The 16,793-nt window shown below is 41.3% G+C and overlaps 1 protein-coding gene and 1 non-coding gene across 5 annotated transcripts in view; both read right to left on the bottom strand.

The window, feature by feature from the left end:
* The window catches only part of CTNNA2 (catenin alpha 2), a 1,114,437-nt gene that overhangs the window by 719,730 nt on the left and 377,914 nt on the right, over positions 1 to 16,793 (bottom strand). For all 4 annotated transcript variants that reach the window (XM_025932078.2, XM_025932082.2, XM_086700738.1 and 1 more), the window contains exon 7: positions 1,691 to 1,894. In XM_025932078.2, coding sequence (XP_025787863.2) covers positions 1,691 to 1,894 — 204 coding nt within the window. The remainder of the gene's footprint in view (positions 1 to 1,690; positions 1,895 to 16,793) is intronic.
* Positions 15,820 to 16,028, bottom strand: LOC147582419 (small nucleolar RNA U3). Its single transcript, XR_015249623.1, has one exon. It is a non-coding gene; the product is annotated as a small nucleolar RNA U3 (small nucleolar RNA).

Raw genomic sequence — 16,793 nt, forward strand, 5'->3', positions numbered from 1 at the left:
ACTTCTACTTCACAGGATTCTAGACACCAACCTGAAAATTGCATGTCACTTCTCAATCAATTCTCGTTTAGTCACGTTCTGTGATTACTATTCACAGGAATATACTTTTTTTCCCCTGAGTTATTCATATTGACATCTTAAGCATCACTGTGATCTCTGTTTCTACTTCTTCTTGGGCAATAATTCTTCATGGATAGAAATACCAGTATGCCTTACTATAAACCAAATTCCATATGCAAGTAAGTAACCTACCACTATTCTGTTAAAAACAACAAACATAGAGTCCCAGATTCTATAAGCATTCTTTCTTGTTAAATCCACTATTCAAAAAATTCACTCAGCATAGGAGACAGTGGCAGTCAATATTTCTAGCTTTACTCAGCGTAGCACCCATAAACCAAAGTCGCAGAAAGTATTGGCCATCCATTGTCATATGGAGAAATCCTCATAAGCATCCACATTAGACATCCATACCTTATTCTTTGTGTGCTGGAAAGGGGCAAGTCTTCCCAAATCAAAGAATCTGAAGGTTGATGGAAAGGAGACAGATTTTTGGTTTTCAGGTTGTAGGACATTCTACATCTTTTTGTTTTCTAGGTCAAAGCTCTCTGGAGTCTGGCAGGAGCAGACAGTTCCTGTCAATGCTGACTCCTGGCTCTACCCGTAGGCTGCAGGTCAGCAGGGTTGGGGGCAGGTAATAAGAAGTATTGGGCTGGAGGGAGGCCAGGGTTGACTGCATTGTCTCAGTGCTGCCTCATGGTGCTCCAACAGGACCCAGCATGGGCTTCAAGAGCCATGAGCAGATTTCCAGTGTCCCTGCTCCCTGCTTGACCACCATACAGAGCATTCCTTCAACATGTGATGTCAAGACCTCACTGTACCTACATTTTGCCACTTTGTGCTGAATTCTCTCAAACCTAGGAGTCCAGGACAGGAGAAACTCCAGATCATTCATGGTTGTAAGCAGTGGGCACCACCCACATAATCTTAGCTGAATGAAGGTAGCAAATCAATACAAACATAATTCAGTGCCTTTCACAACCAAGAATATGGATTTCATCTTCTCTGCATAGTTTTCAGGTCTGTAACGACCATCCCACTTTACAACTGTAGGAGAGGACAGCTACTGCCTATGCTGCAAAATCGCTGGATATCACTAATACCCATTTGAAGGCCTAGAGATTGATTCTCATAAGGACTTCCAGCTGCACAATGAATCAATACTTCTTCCACGTTGCATTGCCACTGGAACCTTTCCACCTAAACCAAGCCTGTATAAACATTTGATAACCTATTATGCTTATCAATGCCTCCTAAGGACGACGATGAGCATCTATAGCCACCCTTTGTACAGGAGGACTTCATTAGATCCTCAGTCATTTCCGTCCACCATCCATTTTTTACTGATTGCCATCTTACCTCAATCCAGGGTCAGCCATCAAAATGACCACAAAATCATTCAAGTAAACAGCCAAAGTTTTCACAACAAGTCTCTTCCACCACTCTCTTCCCTGCTAACAGTGCATCCTGAGCTGAGCTCAGGACACTACCCTCCCTAAGTGGTTCTTCAGTCTCACCTGACTCTCTCCAGAAAACACGTGTCCCCTCTTCCTGCTATGCACGCTTTCCTAAAAGCCACCAGACGGTGCCCAAACCCACCAGACGTGGAGCCCCGGAGCCCGGGACTTACGTTGTTCATGTACTCGCTGAGCAGGTCCTGGAGCGCCTGCCGGACGGCATTGCACTCGGCCACGATCCTCTCGCGACGGTCATCACGTGTGCAGGACGAGTCTGCCATGAGCGCCGCGCCACTGATGATGCTCTCCAGCCTCTCCTCTAGGGACGGCCGGAACCTGGCCTCGCTGAACGTCATGGGGTCCAGGATTATCTTATTCTGAAAGCAGCACCATGAAAGAATTAGAGAAGAGACGACTGCCTTTGCACACTGTTTTCTAAACCAGAAATATCCAAGGCAAGACTCTCCATAGAGAAGTAGCTGGTTGCTTTGAGAGACACCAAGGTGGCCTTGACCAAGTAGCAACTGTCTGTAAGAGACTCTCCCCTAAATCTAATCTTCAGGTAGAAAACAGCACATCTTGTTTCAAGAACATGTTCTTGAAAAAGGCTATCCTCAATCAAAGAGTTTTCAAATGAGATTGTGACACGGGTTTTCGTTTTTGTTTTGTTTTTTTTACATTCATAGCCTTCAGGGAAAGCAAATTTTATTGTAGCACTTTGAAGGATTAAGGGAAGATTTTAGAGGCCCAGAGCTGAACATGATTTGTAATCAATAACTTAAAGATGCATTAGCGGTGACTAGTGTACATGTTCTATCTACTTCATGAGAAGTGGGGAATCCCAACAAAGGAAGCCTTGTGAAACCTTGGCAAATAGCATCCAATGGACAGATACTGTACAGGTTACTTCCCACTAGACATGAACATATTTTGTATAAAAAACTAGTGTTCTAGAAAAAGCTTCATTGTATGTATGTGGAATTTGTCACAATTAACTGACAGCATCATGATAGAGACACTAGCATGTTCTGAAGGAGCCTACCTAAGGGGAAAATAGAGATACTTCTTTACACGAAAGTGTTGTAGAGAATTTAAGCTTCACTTTGCCCCTGCTAAGCCTGAGGAGCTTGGAAACACCTAAGTGGGGATATGCAGTGGTGGACAGAAATATGTATCCAGAATTTAAGAGACAGATTAACCTGTATGAGGACCTGGGAATCATTAGGGTTATCGGGACACAAGGCAGTAACTCACATACTAATAATGTGAATAGAATAATAAAACCAAATAAGACCCAATGAATACCAATTCCTGGGGGGTGCAGAAGGATGGGAGTCAATAAAGGAGATCATAGAGGCCCCTGGGTGGCTCAGTCGGTTGAGCGTCTGACTTCGGCTCAGGTCATGATCTAACAGTTCATGGGTTCGATCCCCGCATCGGGCTCTGTGCTGACAGCTCAGAGCCTGGAGCTTGCTTTGGATTCTGTGTCTCCCTCTCTCTCTGCCCCTTCCCCAACTCACACGGTCTCAAAAAATAAATAAAAACGTTAAAAAGAGTTTTAAAAAAAAGGAGATCAAAGATAGATAAATAGCAGAACCTGAAGAATATTATTCTCAGCAAGTCAAGGGAGTGGAGAGACATGAAGCGTGTGATAACAACATGAAATAGAGGCAAAGCGGACTTTTCCCAATGGTTGGTTTCCACTGGGGACCCCTTTTCTGCTCAGAACAAGGAAGATCATTCTAACAACGTTAAGTAGAGTGCAAAGACCTGCTCTAGCAAATGGTATGCTCACGTTCACTGGAGATGCACACTCAGAGGTCCAAGGACCGGAGTGGTGGTAATGGAGTCAATGGTCTAACGACCCTAGGATCCTATGGCAGGACTGCCATTTCATTGCTATGTCCTTTGACCACATAATTCCTTAAATGTTCGTCAAATTTTAAAAACTCATATTGCCTACTAGAGTGCTTAGTGCTAAAAAGACAGTGGAGACTATGAAAGACACTTGTGTGATTTTCTTCTAAAGGAATATAAAATAATTGCCTAGTTTTTACTAAATAAGTTTGACTATGTGCTCTGGTAAAGTGTGCCCTGACCCTCCAAAGTATCCTAAGGTAGTTGCTGAAATTTGTGCTCAACACATCACTGTCTCTGACTCTCTGATTCCTGTTATAAAGGAAGATGCTGTCAGCACAAAAGCTAGGAGGTCCTGAGGAGTGAGTGCAAGCAGGTGGTGACTTGGAAGAAAGAAGCATCCACTAGACAGAGACAAGGTATGAGGTCCCCTGGCATCTTGGATTTCCTAGGTAATTACTCATTGATCAAAGCTCTCTCTTCAGTGTAGAAGGCAAACACACGAGCTTGTGCAAACAGAAGATAAGCTATCCTGTAGTGCGTTTTGGCTTAAAGACCAGCTTCACATTTGTGCTCAGATCTTAGAAAGAAGATGCTTCTTACTTAACTCAGAATAGTGCTACTCAGACCCTGTATCTTGTACACTAGTAACCCTCCCAACAGTGTCAAAAAATCACGAAGAGGCCTCAGTATAGTGGATGGCTTTGCAGGGTATATCATGATGGGAGATTCCCAAAGGAAGGCTGAAAGGAGAACATTGGTGTTCCTGCCACACTGGCTATCTGTACCAGAGCTGTGTCTGCAGTGACTCTTCCCAAGGGCATCCCTTTGAATTCTTTCTCACTCCTTCTTTCTACTGTTTTTGATTAATGCATTTATGATAATTTTATCATGTAACATGCATTAAGTACTGATATTCTAAACACCTGATGAAGATATAATCAGACTATTTTCTTTTATAGAGATTATTGATCTTCAAAGATTTTTTTTTTTTCTTTTAGAGAAATAGCACATGTGCATGAGCAGAGAAGAGGGGCAGGGGGAGAGAGAGAAGGGAGAGAAGGAGAGACAGAGAGACACAAGGAATATCCCAAGCAGGCTCCAGGCTCAGAGTAGGGCCTCATGTGAGGCTCCATCCAACGACCGTGGGATCATGACCTGAGCCAAAATCAAGAGTCAGATGCTCAACCGACTGAGTCAGCCAGGTGTCCCTCTAAGAACTCTTTTGCAGAAACTCCTATTCACATAAAACATAATGAAAATCATTCGTTCTGCTTAGAGGTTTCAGGAGACTCTTCAGCATCATATACCAGTTCTATCACAGATTTTTTTTTATTATATGTTGTACTAAAAATATAAAGAAGTGCAATTTGATGGAAATATACAGAGGTAAATTTGAACTCTTCAGTAAGAGCAACTGTGAAACAGTTTCTGTGCAGAACAGAGGAAAATGTACTACTGTCATTAGAACATTACTTCCTAAATTATTTTCCACGGAACACTGAGCTTAGAGATGTAATGTTTTGATGAAAAAATAAGGTTTCCCAGGCCAATATGTTTTGAAAATACTGCAAGGCTCAGAGGAAATTATCACATGACATGCTTTAGGGGAGTTATGCATTAAAGGAGTCAGTTTACAGCAGCATTCCTCAGACCTGTTTAAGTAAAGAGAGGGTTCCGTTTATAATGTATGCATTACCTAGGACAACCCAACACACTTTAGGAAACATGGAAACGTGAGCGGAATGATCTTCCCCCTTGCCACGACCCAAGGCTGTCATGAGAGTAAATGCACCAAGGCAGTGAGCTTGAAAAATGCCGCATAAAAATTACACTGTTCATCACATTTCTAATGGAATTATTCATTATTTATAGATTACAGGGGAAAAACGTTTCAAACAATTTCCCCGGAAAAGAAACAGTAAATGTACAATATTCTCTTCTGTATCTGGGGTGGAGACAGGAAGCATTGCAACGATAGACAGGAAGGACTGCCAGGGAGAAGCCACTCAGGAGAGAACAGGCATAAAGGTAAAGGGAAGTGTGCATGGGTGTGTGTGCATTGCCTATGTGTGTTTCTGAGTGGGTGGCTTTATGTTGTATGTAATGGGCGGAGGGGGATGATGTGTGGTGTAAGGGACGGCGCATGGGTTGGTTGTGTGGGTGATGGGTATGTGTTCAGAAAACTGGCCAGATCTCAAACAGGCTTTAAAAAATAAGAAAACACGCACGCACACACACACAGCCAAATGAATCCAGAGGCTTAAGGACTAGAAGAAAAGACTCTATTTATAGTTGCTAAAGCAATAGGAAAAAAAACTCCTCGAACTGAATCCTGATCAAGAAATAGAAAGAATGAATGTCCAAGCTGAGAGAGGGAGAAATATTTGCTTCTGCAGTATTTGGGAATGACTTAAACATTTAGCAGGTGTCTCTGCTAGCACACTTCAGGTCATTTCAGACAGGTAAAAAGCCTCTTTCCTGCATCAGTACAGCCTGTCTTCGACTCTCTGTGCGGCTGCCCTCTTCTGGCGGGAAGGGGCGTAGCAGCGTTCTGGATCAAAACTCTCCTGGTCATGGAGTATTTTAAGTTGGTAACATGCTAACACCAGAGGAGGGCAAGGCCAAGGCTTTCTCTCTCCCTTTAGACAAAGGTGCGCCCCTGTGATAGAATTTTATACTGTTTCCTACTATTCTGACTTATTTTAATCCACTGAGATTTTACATTTTAAATGTCTAAGTCTCTTGTTTGCCTTCTTTAAGCTCATTTAATCTTTTTATCCTTTTGATCTCTTAGTTCCATCTTATATTGTCATTTTAGCTCATTTTAAAATGGCAGGCCTACATTTCTCAATCTTTTTCTTTTTAAAAATGAGACTTTAATTTCTTTCTATGTCCTCTATTTTTATTCTGCTTTTTTGACTTGCATAATATTTTGTGTTTTGTGAGTTTTACTTATCGTGTTCTTTATTAACATCTTTACTTTTAGAAAATGATTGTTTCATTCTTACAGGTTAAGGAGTGGCAATTGGAAAGAAGAGCCTTAAAGACAGCAGCCACAACAATTCATCCCTAAGCAAAGAAGGCTAGGATACTATCCTTCCATCAAGTAAGTCAGTGCATAATTGATCTCCCATTATTTCTACTGTTGAATTCTATAAAAAATTTAACCTGAAATAATTTATGAGTCCATACAGTTTAAGACCAGTACCCAGAATAATACATATACCTTCTTCCCCTCACATACCGTTATTAGAAGACACCTGCTTTTGAATCACAGCTATCGTCCATTCTCTCTACAGGGAGTTATGTGATCTCAGTTTCAGTACAATCATGGGATAATGAGTCATGCCTGATGCAGGCTGGTACAGTAGGAGGCAGCCAAGAGACCTTTGTAAAGCAAGAGGCTGTATACATTACAAATGGTTTGAGAGGTCTACGATTCTGTGCTCTTGATATTACTATCTCTAATGGAAGAGAAAAAAATGACACCAGGGATGTTGTGCCATGGTCATTCAGATTTGACCTCAGGATTTGAACACAAGTCTTTTGACTTTAAGCCCAGCATTGCTATATCAGATTGCCCACAATTGGCTGAAATGATTCTCATTAATCACAATCATAAAAAAAAAAAAAAACTATTTAATACGTCAGCTATGCAACTCTCCTAAACCAAATATAATGGCATGAGTATCATCTGTCATACTGTTTTGTGTCGTGTGGGTCACCTTGTCCAATAACTAACTGAGAGTACAACCATTCATTCCAAAATTGGCATCAGTTGGTATGGATATCTGAAGGCAGAGACTAAATAATTCTTTATTTCAAGAGGTTTACTGTCCACTCAAAAATAAAACCAAAAGCATGCACAACCAATCCTAATTTGGAAAACATACCAATGATGCTAAGGGATCACTGAGTAATGGCAATTTGGGAGGTGGGAGGTAAAGACATGTTTCCGGAGATTATCCCGTAGCTGAGGCCTGAAGCAGGAAAAGTACTTGACCAAGCAAAGTCAGGGGCAGGAATTGGGAACAAATGCCTGGAGATGAAGGATATCATGGCATATGAAGAATATCACAAAAGGTTTATTGAAGCTGAAGTGTCAAGCGTGAAGTCACAGGTTTGGTGCCATGGAGGTGCCCCAATCAGTTCTCCTTTAAGAGAAACTTCCACATGAGCACAGTTAATGGACTGCTTCCATCTGTGCACCTATAGATCCATCACCATTTCATAAGAAGCCACACTTGACCCCAGGTAGCCTTTGTCAATTGCCAAGCCCAATCAGGCCACTTTTGCATGATGGGGACTTGCCCAACAGGCAACCTCTGCTCCTGCTCTGGATTTTCCTCTGGCCTGAGACACTGTCACAACTGTGTTGAGGCTCTTCCTACAAAATCTGTTTCTTCTTGCTCTCCTTACACAAGTGTTTGACCTGCACTGCAGTCAAAAATCTCTCTCAGCTGATTCTGCTGGTCCTCTCCCACTTTACCCTTCACAGGAAAATCTTCCTTATGTATCTGATCCCACTTACCTTGGCATTTGCTTCTCCAAAGATGTGAATGGACCAAAATATGAATAGGAGACAGAGTTTGTGAAAAGAGCCCAGGCACATTCTGAGAGACTTCTATGCCATGTTAGCAAGCTTTCACTTTGTCAACCCTACGTCAGACAATGAAGAGTCATCAAGAGTTTGAAACATGAGAGTCATATAATCCTGGGTGGTTTTAGAAAGCTTCCTCTGGCAGTTAGGGAATTAGCTTTGGCAGGACTAAAAGTAGAATTCTTCAGAGCAATTGCCAAGCCTTTAGAACCCCCCCCCCCCAAAAACGGGGAGAGTACAAGATCGTATTTATGCAGATAAAGAGTACATATTGCAGGACACAATTCAACCTGCAAAATTTGAAGATATACATCCTATGAGAATAAAGAAGAAACCATCAAAGATAAAACCTAAATTTATAGCATGGGCAACATGCACAGGGCAGGAGCCAGCAAGCTATATCCTGAATGTCAGCTTCCTATTTTGTAAATAAAGTTTTATTAGAACACAACCAGGCCTGTTCGTTTACATACTGGCCATTTTCACACTACAATGGCAGAACTGAAACGTTTGGACAGAGACTGTGTGGCCCACAAAGCTTGGAATATTTACGACTGATCCTTTAAGAAAACATTTGCTGACCTTGACAATCATAAAAGATAGCAGGTGAAGAAGAGTAGGTTTAACATGCCTGTGTTTCATTTACATGGAAAAGTCTGGTGGAAAGTTGGCTGTAAGGGTATGAAAAAGGGCCATCTATAGAGATGCAGGACCATCAGAATAAAGGCGGGAGCAGAAGCCATGAAAATGGATACGATATCCCCAGGGAAAATAACAGCATGAATAGTGAGTCCAAGACACAACATCAGGAAGCCCTCAATGTATAGTAGACAAAAGGAGCTCACAAATGATACTAAGAATGGCCACAGAGTTCTGACTAGATCCCAGAGATTTCATGAGCACAGTTGACAAGGGAAAACAGTAGGGAAGTCTACAAAGAGAGCAAGTAAGATCAAGACTGAAAATACCCATTGAGTTTGAAAGCTAAGAAGTTACTGGTGACAAATCAGGCGTTTAGGTGTGCATATTTGTGGGCTGTACATATTTACAAATACATTAATCCAAAAGCCACAGACTCAATGTAAAATAATAGAAGCAATCTGACTAATGTTGAAACAAAACAAAAAAAATTGCAAATTTATAAAAATTATTTAATATCTTTCTGAAGGTTCTAGAAAACACAATTAGGAAAGGTAAAGAAGGGCATTAAAAGTTGAAAGAAGGGGTGCCTGGGTGGCTCAGTCGGTTGGGCGTCCAATCCGGCTCAGGTCATGATCTCACGGTCCGTGCATTCAAGCCCCGCATCAGGCTCTGTGCTGTAGTTCGGAGCCTGGGGCCTGCTTCAGATTCTGTGTCTCCCTCTCTCTCTGCCCCTCCCCCACTCATGCTCTGTCTCTATCAAAAAATGAATAAACGTTAAAAAAATTTTTTTTTAAAGTTGAAAGAAGAAGATAAAATAATTTTTGGAGATGTTATACCTATTAACTTGGAAAAAAATAAGAATCAACCAAAAACTCACTACAAAATAATTTTTTCATAAAGCCACTTGTATCAATATGCAAAATTAACTGCCTTCATATATACAAGGAATATCTGATGGTAAGACCCAATTTACAATAACAAGATTTGCAAAACAAGGAAAAAAATGCACTTAGATGTCCATTAGAGGAAGCAAGTAATGTGCTTAAGGAGAGAAGTAATTGTCCAGCCTCAGAGCAAAATGCAGAGCTGAAATTGCAGCACATTCCCTACAGCTCCAGAGTCTATGATCTAGCCACTGCATTACATTGTTTCTTTCATGTATCCTTTGGCATGCATGATGCAAATCACCATGAGGAAATTAATGAAATAACCACTTCTCCATCTCAGATACTCAATGGGGGTAGTACATGGTTGTTTCATACACTTTAAGAAGGTATGCAAACAGTCAACGATTACCAGGGATAAAAGCTCTCAAATGCTAGTTCATCCTATTCGTAATTACCTGTTTCAAAGTAGTCTGCATGTATTATGTTTGTCCTACCAAGAGGTGAAACACAAATATATCTTAGTCTTTCTTTGGCCAGGAATTAACTATCTTTAAGCTGAATTTGTATCTAATTGCACTCAAAGCCATAACTGAGCAAGCATGACATACCAAGTAAAATCTGGAGCATAACAGTAAAGTGTTTAGCTACAGTTACACCAGAAGAAAGACTCTAGCATAGGGGCACCTGGGTGGCTCAGTGGGTTAAGTGTCTGACTTCGGCTCAGGTCATGACCTCACGGTTTGAGCTCCGAATGGGGCTTGCTGCTGTCAGCCTAGAGCCTGCTTCAGATTTTGTGTCCTCCCCTCTCTGCCCCTCCCCTGCTCGTCCTCTGTGTCTCTCTCTCTTAAAAATAAACATTAAAGGGGCGCCTGGGTGGCGCAGTCGGTTGAGCGTCCGACTTCACCCAGGTCACGATCTCGCGGTCCGTGAGTTCGAGCCCCGCGTCGGGCTCTGGGCTGATGGCTCAGAGCCTGGAGCCTGTTTCCGATTCTGTGTCTCCCTCTCTCTCTGCCCCTCCCCCGTTCATGCTCTGTCTCTCTCTGTCCCAAAAATAATAAATAAACGTTAAAAATAAATAAATAAATAAACATTAAAAAAGGAAGAAAAAGAAAGGCTCTAGCATATACCTAACTCCAGTGGAGTGGTTTTATACCCACATATTAAGTTCCCAAGATTCTTAATGCCCAGATGAGAAAGGTCAAACTTTTTTTTTCTTTAGGAACCAAGAAACTGCTTGTTGAAAAGTGGGACAAAATTTTACTTATGATCTTCAGATTTTCTGGCTCTCAATGTCAGTTAAACCCTTTAGATAATAACTTAGTCATCTCAAATACATACAGAATTTTGAAAATTCCAAAAAAGAAAACAATTTTATGAAATAAATTATGTACTGATTTAATGATTCATTGCCCCAAGTCTAATCTTATAAACATGGAAAAGGCAAAAAGCAAATGCTAGAGGTATGAGAAAATCCTGTGGCTTTCTTAGTTGTCTGTGACAACCCGGGAAGATAAATGTGTCCTGGGATTTTTACTACCTTCATAGTTCAAGGTAGCAACCAAAAAAAAAAAAAATAACAACTTGTGCTGTTCTACCTCATATACACCAGACCCTCACCAGCTGCTGTGCAACGTAACTATTCTGAATCAAACAAGTAGGAAACCAAGTCAACAGGCCTTTGTGCAGTTATTCACTTTCCTTTTCTGAAGATCTTAAAAAAAAATCTGAAGGAAGATAACATCAGACTCATTCTTCTAAAGAAGCAAGTCATTCTGATATGAAGTAATTAAAGCAGTTAATCAGGAAATCTCAAGAACAAGGCATGGTTAAGTGAGGCACTATGTCTCCTTTAATTATTCTGAGCTTTTCCCAGGAAAAGAGAACAATGTGTATGTGTCTTCACTTCCTTTCCCCTGTATCTTCATCCTCCGTTCACTCCTATTTGCCTCTGCAGATTTAAGTCGTTCACCTGGTCTCTGGGATCACTGGGCAGGTCCTGTTTCACTTCTACAACAGCCCTTCCTTCCTTCCTCCCTCCCTGTCTCCCTAGTTTAAAATTCGACAGTCCCTCTGTTTTCAAAGAGTACAAGGCCCTTTTGTCTGGCGGCCACAGGGACTTAGCCTCGGTGAAATTTGAAGAGACTGAGTGTGCCTAGGGAAACCCAAGTTTTGGGTTAGTTTACAGCTTCGTGCCTCTTAGAGATGGTCTAGATCATAGAAGGTCTCAGAGAGCCCTAGTGGGATTAAGGTGTGTTAACACATCTAATGTTATTGCTGTATTAATTATTGTGAAATACTGATGCAATCAGAAACAAAACAAGTGAGCAAATCCTGGCAATACCTATTAACTATTTACTACAGTGTTATCTAAACGAGGTCTGTTATCCCCTTAACGATATCTGACTAGTAACCCCCAAGGCAGTCTCTGAGTTGCCCATTAAAATGTCTACTGACAAAGGGAAAATAATGGAATTTCATAGCACTGACAATGGAGGATGAAAGCCAGCTATGGACAATGAAGCATGATCATAATTCTGACTCCAAGTGCCTTAAATACTTCTTTTAAAGACTAAAGTCTAAGATAAAAGCATAAATCAAGACCACTTTAATAAATTAACTGGGGTTTCTAAATCAAAAGCATGTTATTCGTTCAGTGTTGAACATTCATTCTCCCTGTAGTGTATCAATAATTAACACAGAAACATTTTCATCTTTTCATTCTGTGCCAAGCTCTCCTGATGAGAATCTTTCTATCTTTACACGAAAAGTTTCTCTTGGCCTAATTGAGGTAACATTTGGAGTGGAAAACAGTAAGGACTTTGAGTTTTAATTATCTATGTTTTATTAAGCTACAAAAACAAACAAACAAAAAACCTCTAACCTCCGTTTTAGATTTGACTTAATTTTAAGATTGCACAGTACCTTATTGATTTCCTCTCTTTCTTCTCAGGCATATACTTAAAAATAAACTAATTATTCCATTTATCTTCTTAAGATATTATTTGCAATTAAACAGCTCAGTTTAATCGGAAATAAATGACAATGATAATGACTTGATAATTATACAGCACGTTTTATTCTTAGATATTTAATTTTTTTAAGAGAAACCTAAGTGCACAGGAATTTCATTTGAGAGGAGAAACTGATTATTTAGGAAGACAGAGTTATTTACTAAAGTTAATGCACAAAAAACAATGAGTGAAAGTCCAATTATGGGATGTCCCTACCTGACGTTGTAGGCCAGTGGAAGCTGGCTGCATTTTCCCTAATTCCACCTGTGAATGTTGCTGAGTTGCTGTGGGCGTTTCATGACCATAGTTTCTTTTTTTTTTTTAATTTTTTTTTTTCAACATTTATTTATTTTTGGGACAGAGAGAGACAGAGCATGAACGGGGGAGGGGCAGAGAGAGAGGGAGACACAGAATTGGAAACAGGCTCCAGGCTCTGAGCCATCAGCCCAGAGCCCGACGCGGGGCTCGAACTCACGGAGCGCGAGATCGTGACCTGGCTGAAGTCGGACGCTTAACCGACTGCGCCACCCAGGCGCCCCTATAGTTTCAAGTTCTGACCAGAACAGTGGTTGACAACTAACCACAGTAAAGCAGGGCAAAGGTAATCATCCTTAGTTTTACCTTATGGACTGACAGGAAAGCCAGTGTCCAAAATGCATTTAATTGAATCAAATATTTAGAGAGCCAAAAAAAGAAAACTTACTTTACCCTCTTGCTGAAAATACAGTCACAGTCTCTTTTCTCTCCTTCAACTCTCTACATTGTCAACTTTTTTGTTTTAAGGTTATTTATTTATTTTGAAAGAGGAGAGAGAGAATCCCAAGCAGTCTCCGTGATGCCAGCAAAGAGACTGGGCAATGCAGGGCTCTATACCAGAAACTGTGAGATCACAACCTGAGCCAAAATCAAGAGCAGGGTGACTAACTGACTGAGCCACCCAGGTGCCCCAACCATCTTTTTAATTCAGCTCTCATCCTCTCTGCCCTGCATGTGGGACTTACCACAATTTGCCATCCACTCCTCAAGTTGACTCGCCTATGCTTAACAAGCTCTGCTTTACTGTGGTTCTCCTTAAATTTTTTTTTTTTTAATTTTTTTTTTTTTTCAACGTTTATTTTATTTTTGGGATAGAGAGAGACAGAGCATGAACGGGGGAGGGGCAGAGAGAGAGGGAGACACAGAATTGGAAACAGGCTCCAGGCTCTGAGCCATCAGCCCAGAGCCTGACGCGGGGCTCGAACTCCCGGACCGCGAGATCGTGACCTGGCTGAAGTCGGACGCTTAACCGACTGCGCCACCCAGGCGCCCCACTGTGGTTCTCCTTATACCCCTCTCAGGGCTCCTCCTCTTGTTTCTTCCTCATTTCTTCTTCCTCACTCTACCCCAGTAGCTGGTATATCGCAAGGTCCTGCTCCTTGTCCTCAGAAGTTCTCTCAACACCTCTTTCTTAGAGAGCTCAGTGCTTTCCATATTTCCATTGTCATTATGTTCTCCATTCCCTATTCAGACCACTATCACCTCCCATTGATTCCACCATCAAGACTCCAAATTCGTCTCTTTTCTTGTGCAACTCTTTTCCCCCCAACAAACCACTCTCAAAATTCTGTTGAATCATATTACCCCACTGGCCCCAAATCGTCAATGCCTCCCCAACTACCTAATCACCAACCATCTGACAATTTAAGATGCTATAATCTCACCTGGTGGTTCTCTATTTCCATCATCTCTTTGAAAATATGTCAAAATCCCCTATATAACTAAGCCATGTGTTACAATTTTCCTCCAATCAGGATGTCATTTTCAGGAAGTATAGCCAAAAGAAATTCAAGCTCACAATGATTACTTCATGTTAAAGGTCCCCCCCACACCGGCCCTCAAGATTCTCAACAATTTGACACCAGTCCCTGCTTCTCAAACTTCATCCCCCAGGACTCCCCTCGTGAACCACTGGATCCAGCCACAGAAGTTCCTGACTGCCTCACTCCATCCTCATGATGTTCCATGTGTTCCCACAGTTAATTATTCTGTTAAATATTCCAGTGCCTTCCTCCTTGTTGCTTCTGTGAAGCTCCCGTTGGACCCTTCTCAGGTAAGACTCCTCTGCGTGTACAAGGTTCTCTCAAGTCCCATTATTGAACTCCTTGTCATTTATCCAGCCTACCCATATGACTCTTATGTGACATTATGTATTGTTAGTGGTGTGTGTGTGTGTGAGTGTGTGTGTGTGTGTGTGTGTGAGTGTGTGTGAGAGAGAGAGAGAGAGAGAGAGAGAGAGAGAGAGAGAGAGAGAACGCGCACACACCGGTTAGGAAGCTTTCCTTACAATTCAGTGTCTTCTGAACCCAGCTGAGTGCTTCACACACAAGCAGATAAATACTTGATGATTAACAGATGATTTAGGGTTCATAAACAAAAATGTCATTTTTCCTACTTTTATCAAAAGGCCTCTGGAGCATTACATGGCACTATAGTGAACCTAGTATTTGCAGATGAATCCAGGTGGGTGGCCCTTCAGTCAGCGAAGCACCTATTGGTCTACCCTGATATTTGACGTGGCTCAGTGAGCTTGAGATTCAGAATTACCGACATGGGGTACATCACCTCTTGTGATGATAAATGTCACTTCTGTGGTCAGTGTGAGGCAGACTAGCTGAGGCCACTAAATCCTCCGGTTGGTGAACCGCCACTGTAAAATCCTTGATCCCGATTTATCTGAAAAAGCTTTTCTGAACTTCCAGAGGGTAGAAGCTACACCAGTAAGCATTCACAACGTGTGCACCTAAGTATAGACGGTTTATGTGAAGAGGGGAGTGTTACTGAGAGCAGCAACGTCACATACTTGAAAGTCTCACAAGCAGGATTGATTAAACCAGGGTCAGTTAGCAATGGTCAGTTAGCAGGGTCAAGTTAGGCCTGGCTATGCATTTTTGTATGGTTTATGAGCAAAGAATGTCTTTTACATTTATTTAAATTCTTTTTTAGAGGGGGTGCCTGGGTGGCTCAGTTGGTTAAGTGTCCTATTTCGACTCAGGTCATGATCTCCCAGTTTGTGAGTTAGAGCCCCGCGTCAGGCTGTGTGCTGACAGCTTGGAGCCTGGAGCCTGCTTTGGATTCTGTGTCTCCCTCTCTCTGACCCTCCCCTGTTCATGCTCTGTCTCTCTCTGTCTCAAAAATAAAGGTTAAAAAAAAAATAATAACAGTGTCCCAAGGCCACTGCTAGATCCCGTCATTTAAAAATAAATAAATAAATAAATAAATAAATAAATAAATAAATAAATAAATAAATTCTTTTTTTTAGAGAAACTACTCAGACAACGGGCCACTTTCCTCTTAGTCCCCTAAAGGAGGAGGGAACAATCATCAATGACAAGGGCAGCTGTAGAAACACCCAGAGTCAACTTCACAGTCAGGAAGGGACATTATTCCTCCTCCTCATGCTTTCAGGCACTCCACACTGAGAGAAACTTCTCTAGTGACAAACTTTAGAAACAATCCCTGAAAGTACAGTCTTCAACATGTCCAATCATTGAAAAATCCATGGTCCTACCAACACGTCCCAGTTCTATCTAAAATTCCCTCCACTGTGATGTCCTTAAATATAAAAAAGATTAGGGGCGCCTGGGTGGCTCAGTCAGTTAGACATCCGACTTCAGCTCAGGTCGTGATCTCACAGTTTGTGAGTTTGAGCCCTGCGTCAGGCTCTGTGCTGACAACTCAGAGCCTGGAGCCTGCTTCAGATTCTGTGTCTCCATCTCTCTCTGTGCCTCCCCTGCTCGTGCTCTCTCTCTCTCACTCTCTCTCAAAAATAAATAAATATTTAAAAAAATTAGCAACAAGGGAAAGGAATGAAGATATAACACGAACCCAAGAATTCAGCAACTGCGTAATTCGTTACTGGATTATCAAAGGTTGAATTTTTTTTTTTTTTTTTAGTTTAATAATAGGAGAAACAAACTTCTTATCCCAGAAATTAGTTACACTACAGGTCTGTGGTTTGGAATGTTAAATTATCCATTTAAAACAGAAAGTCAATTTATATTTCTCAGAAGCAATTATGACTTAATTGCTGTTATCAACCTAATAAATTACTAGGTGATTTCCACAAACTGGTTATACACTCAAATTTCATGTCTGATGAAAGAATAATTGTATCAATATTCTGCAAATATGAAAAGGAAATTGGCTCATTGGTCACAAGGGAAAGGCATACACCTTGAGTGTAAACTCATCTATCTTTTTCTGTCTTTTTTTAAGCAGGCAAATTAAAATGGGAAAG

Source organism: Puma concolor, chromosome A3 (assembly GCF_028749965.1).
Source record: "Puma concolor isolate L17-30 chromosome A3, mPumCon1.1.hap2, whole genome shotgun sequence".
In the NCBI taxonomy this organism is placed as follows: domain Eukaryota; kingdom Metazoa; phylum Chordata; class Mammalia; order Carnivora; family Felidae; genus Puma; species Puma concolor.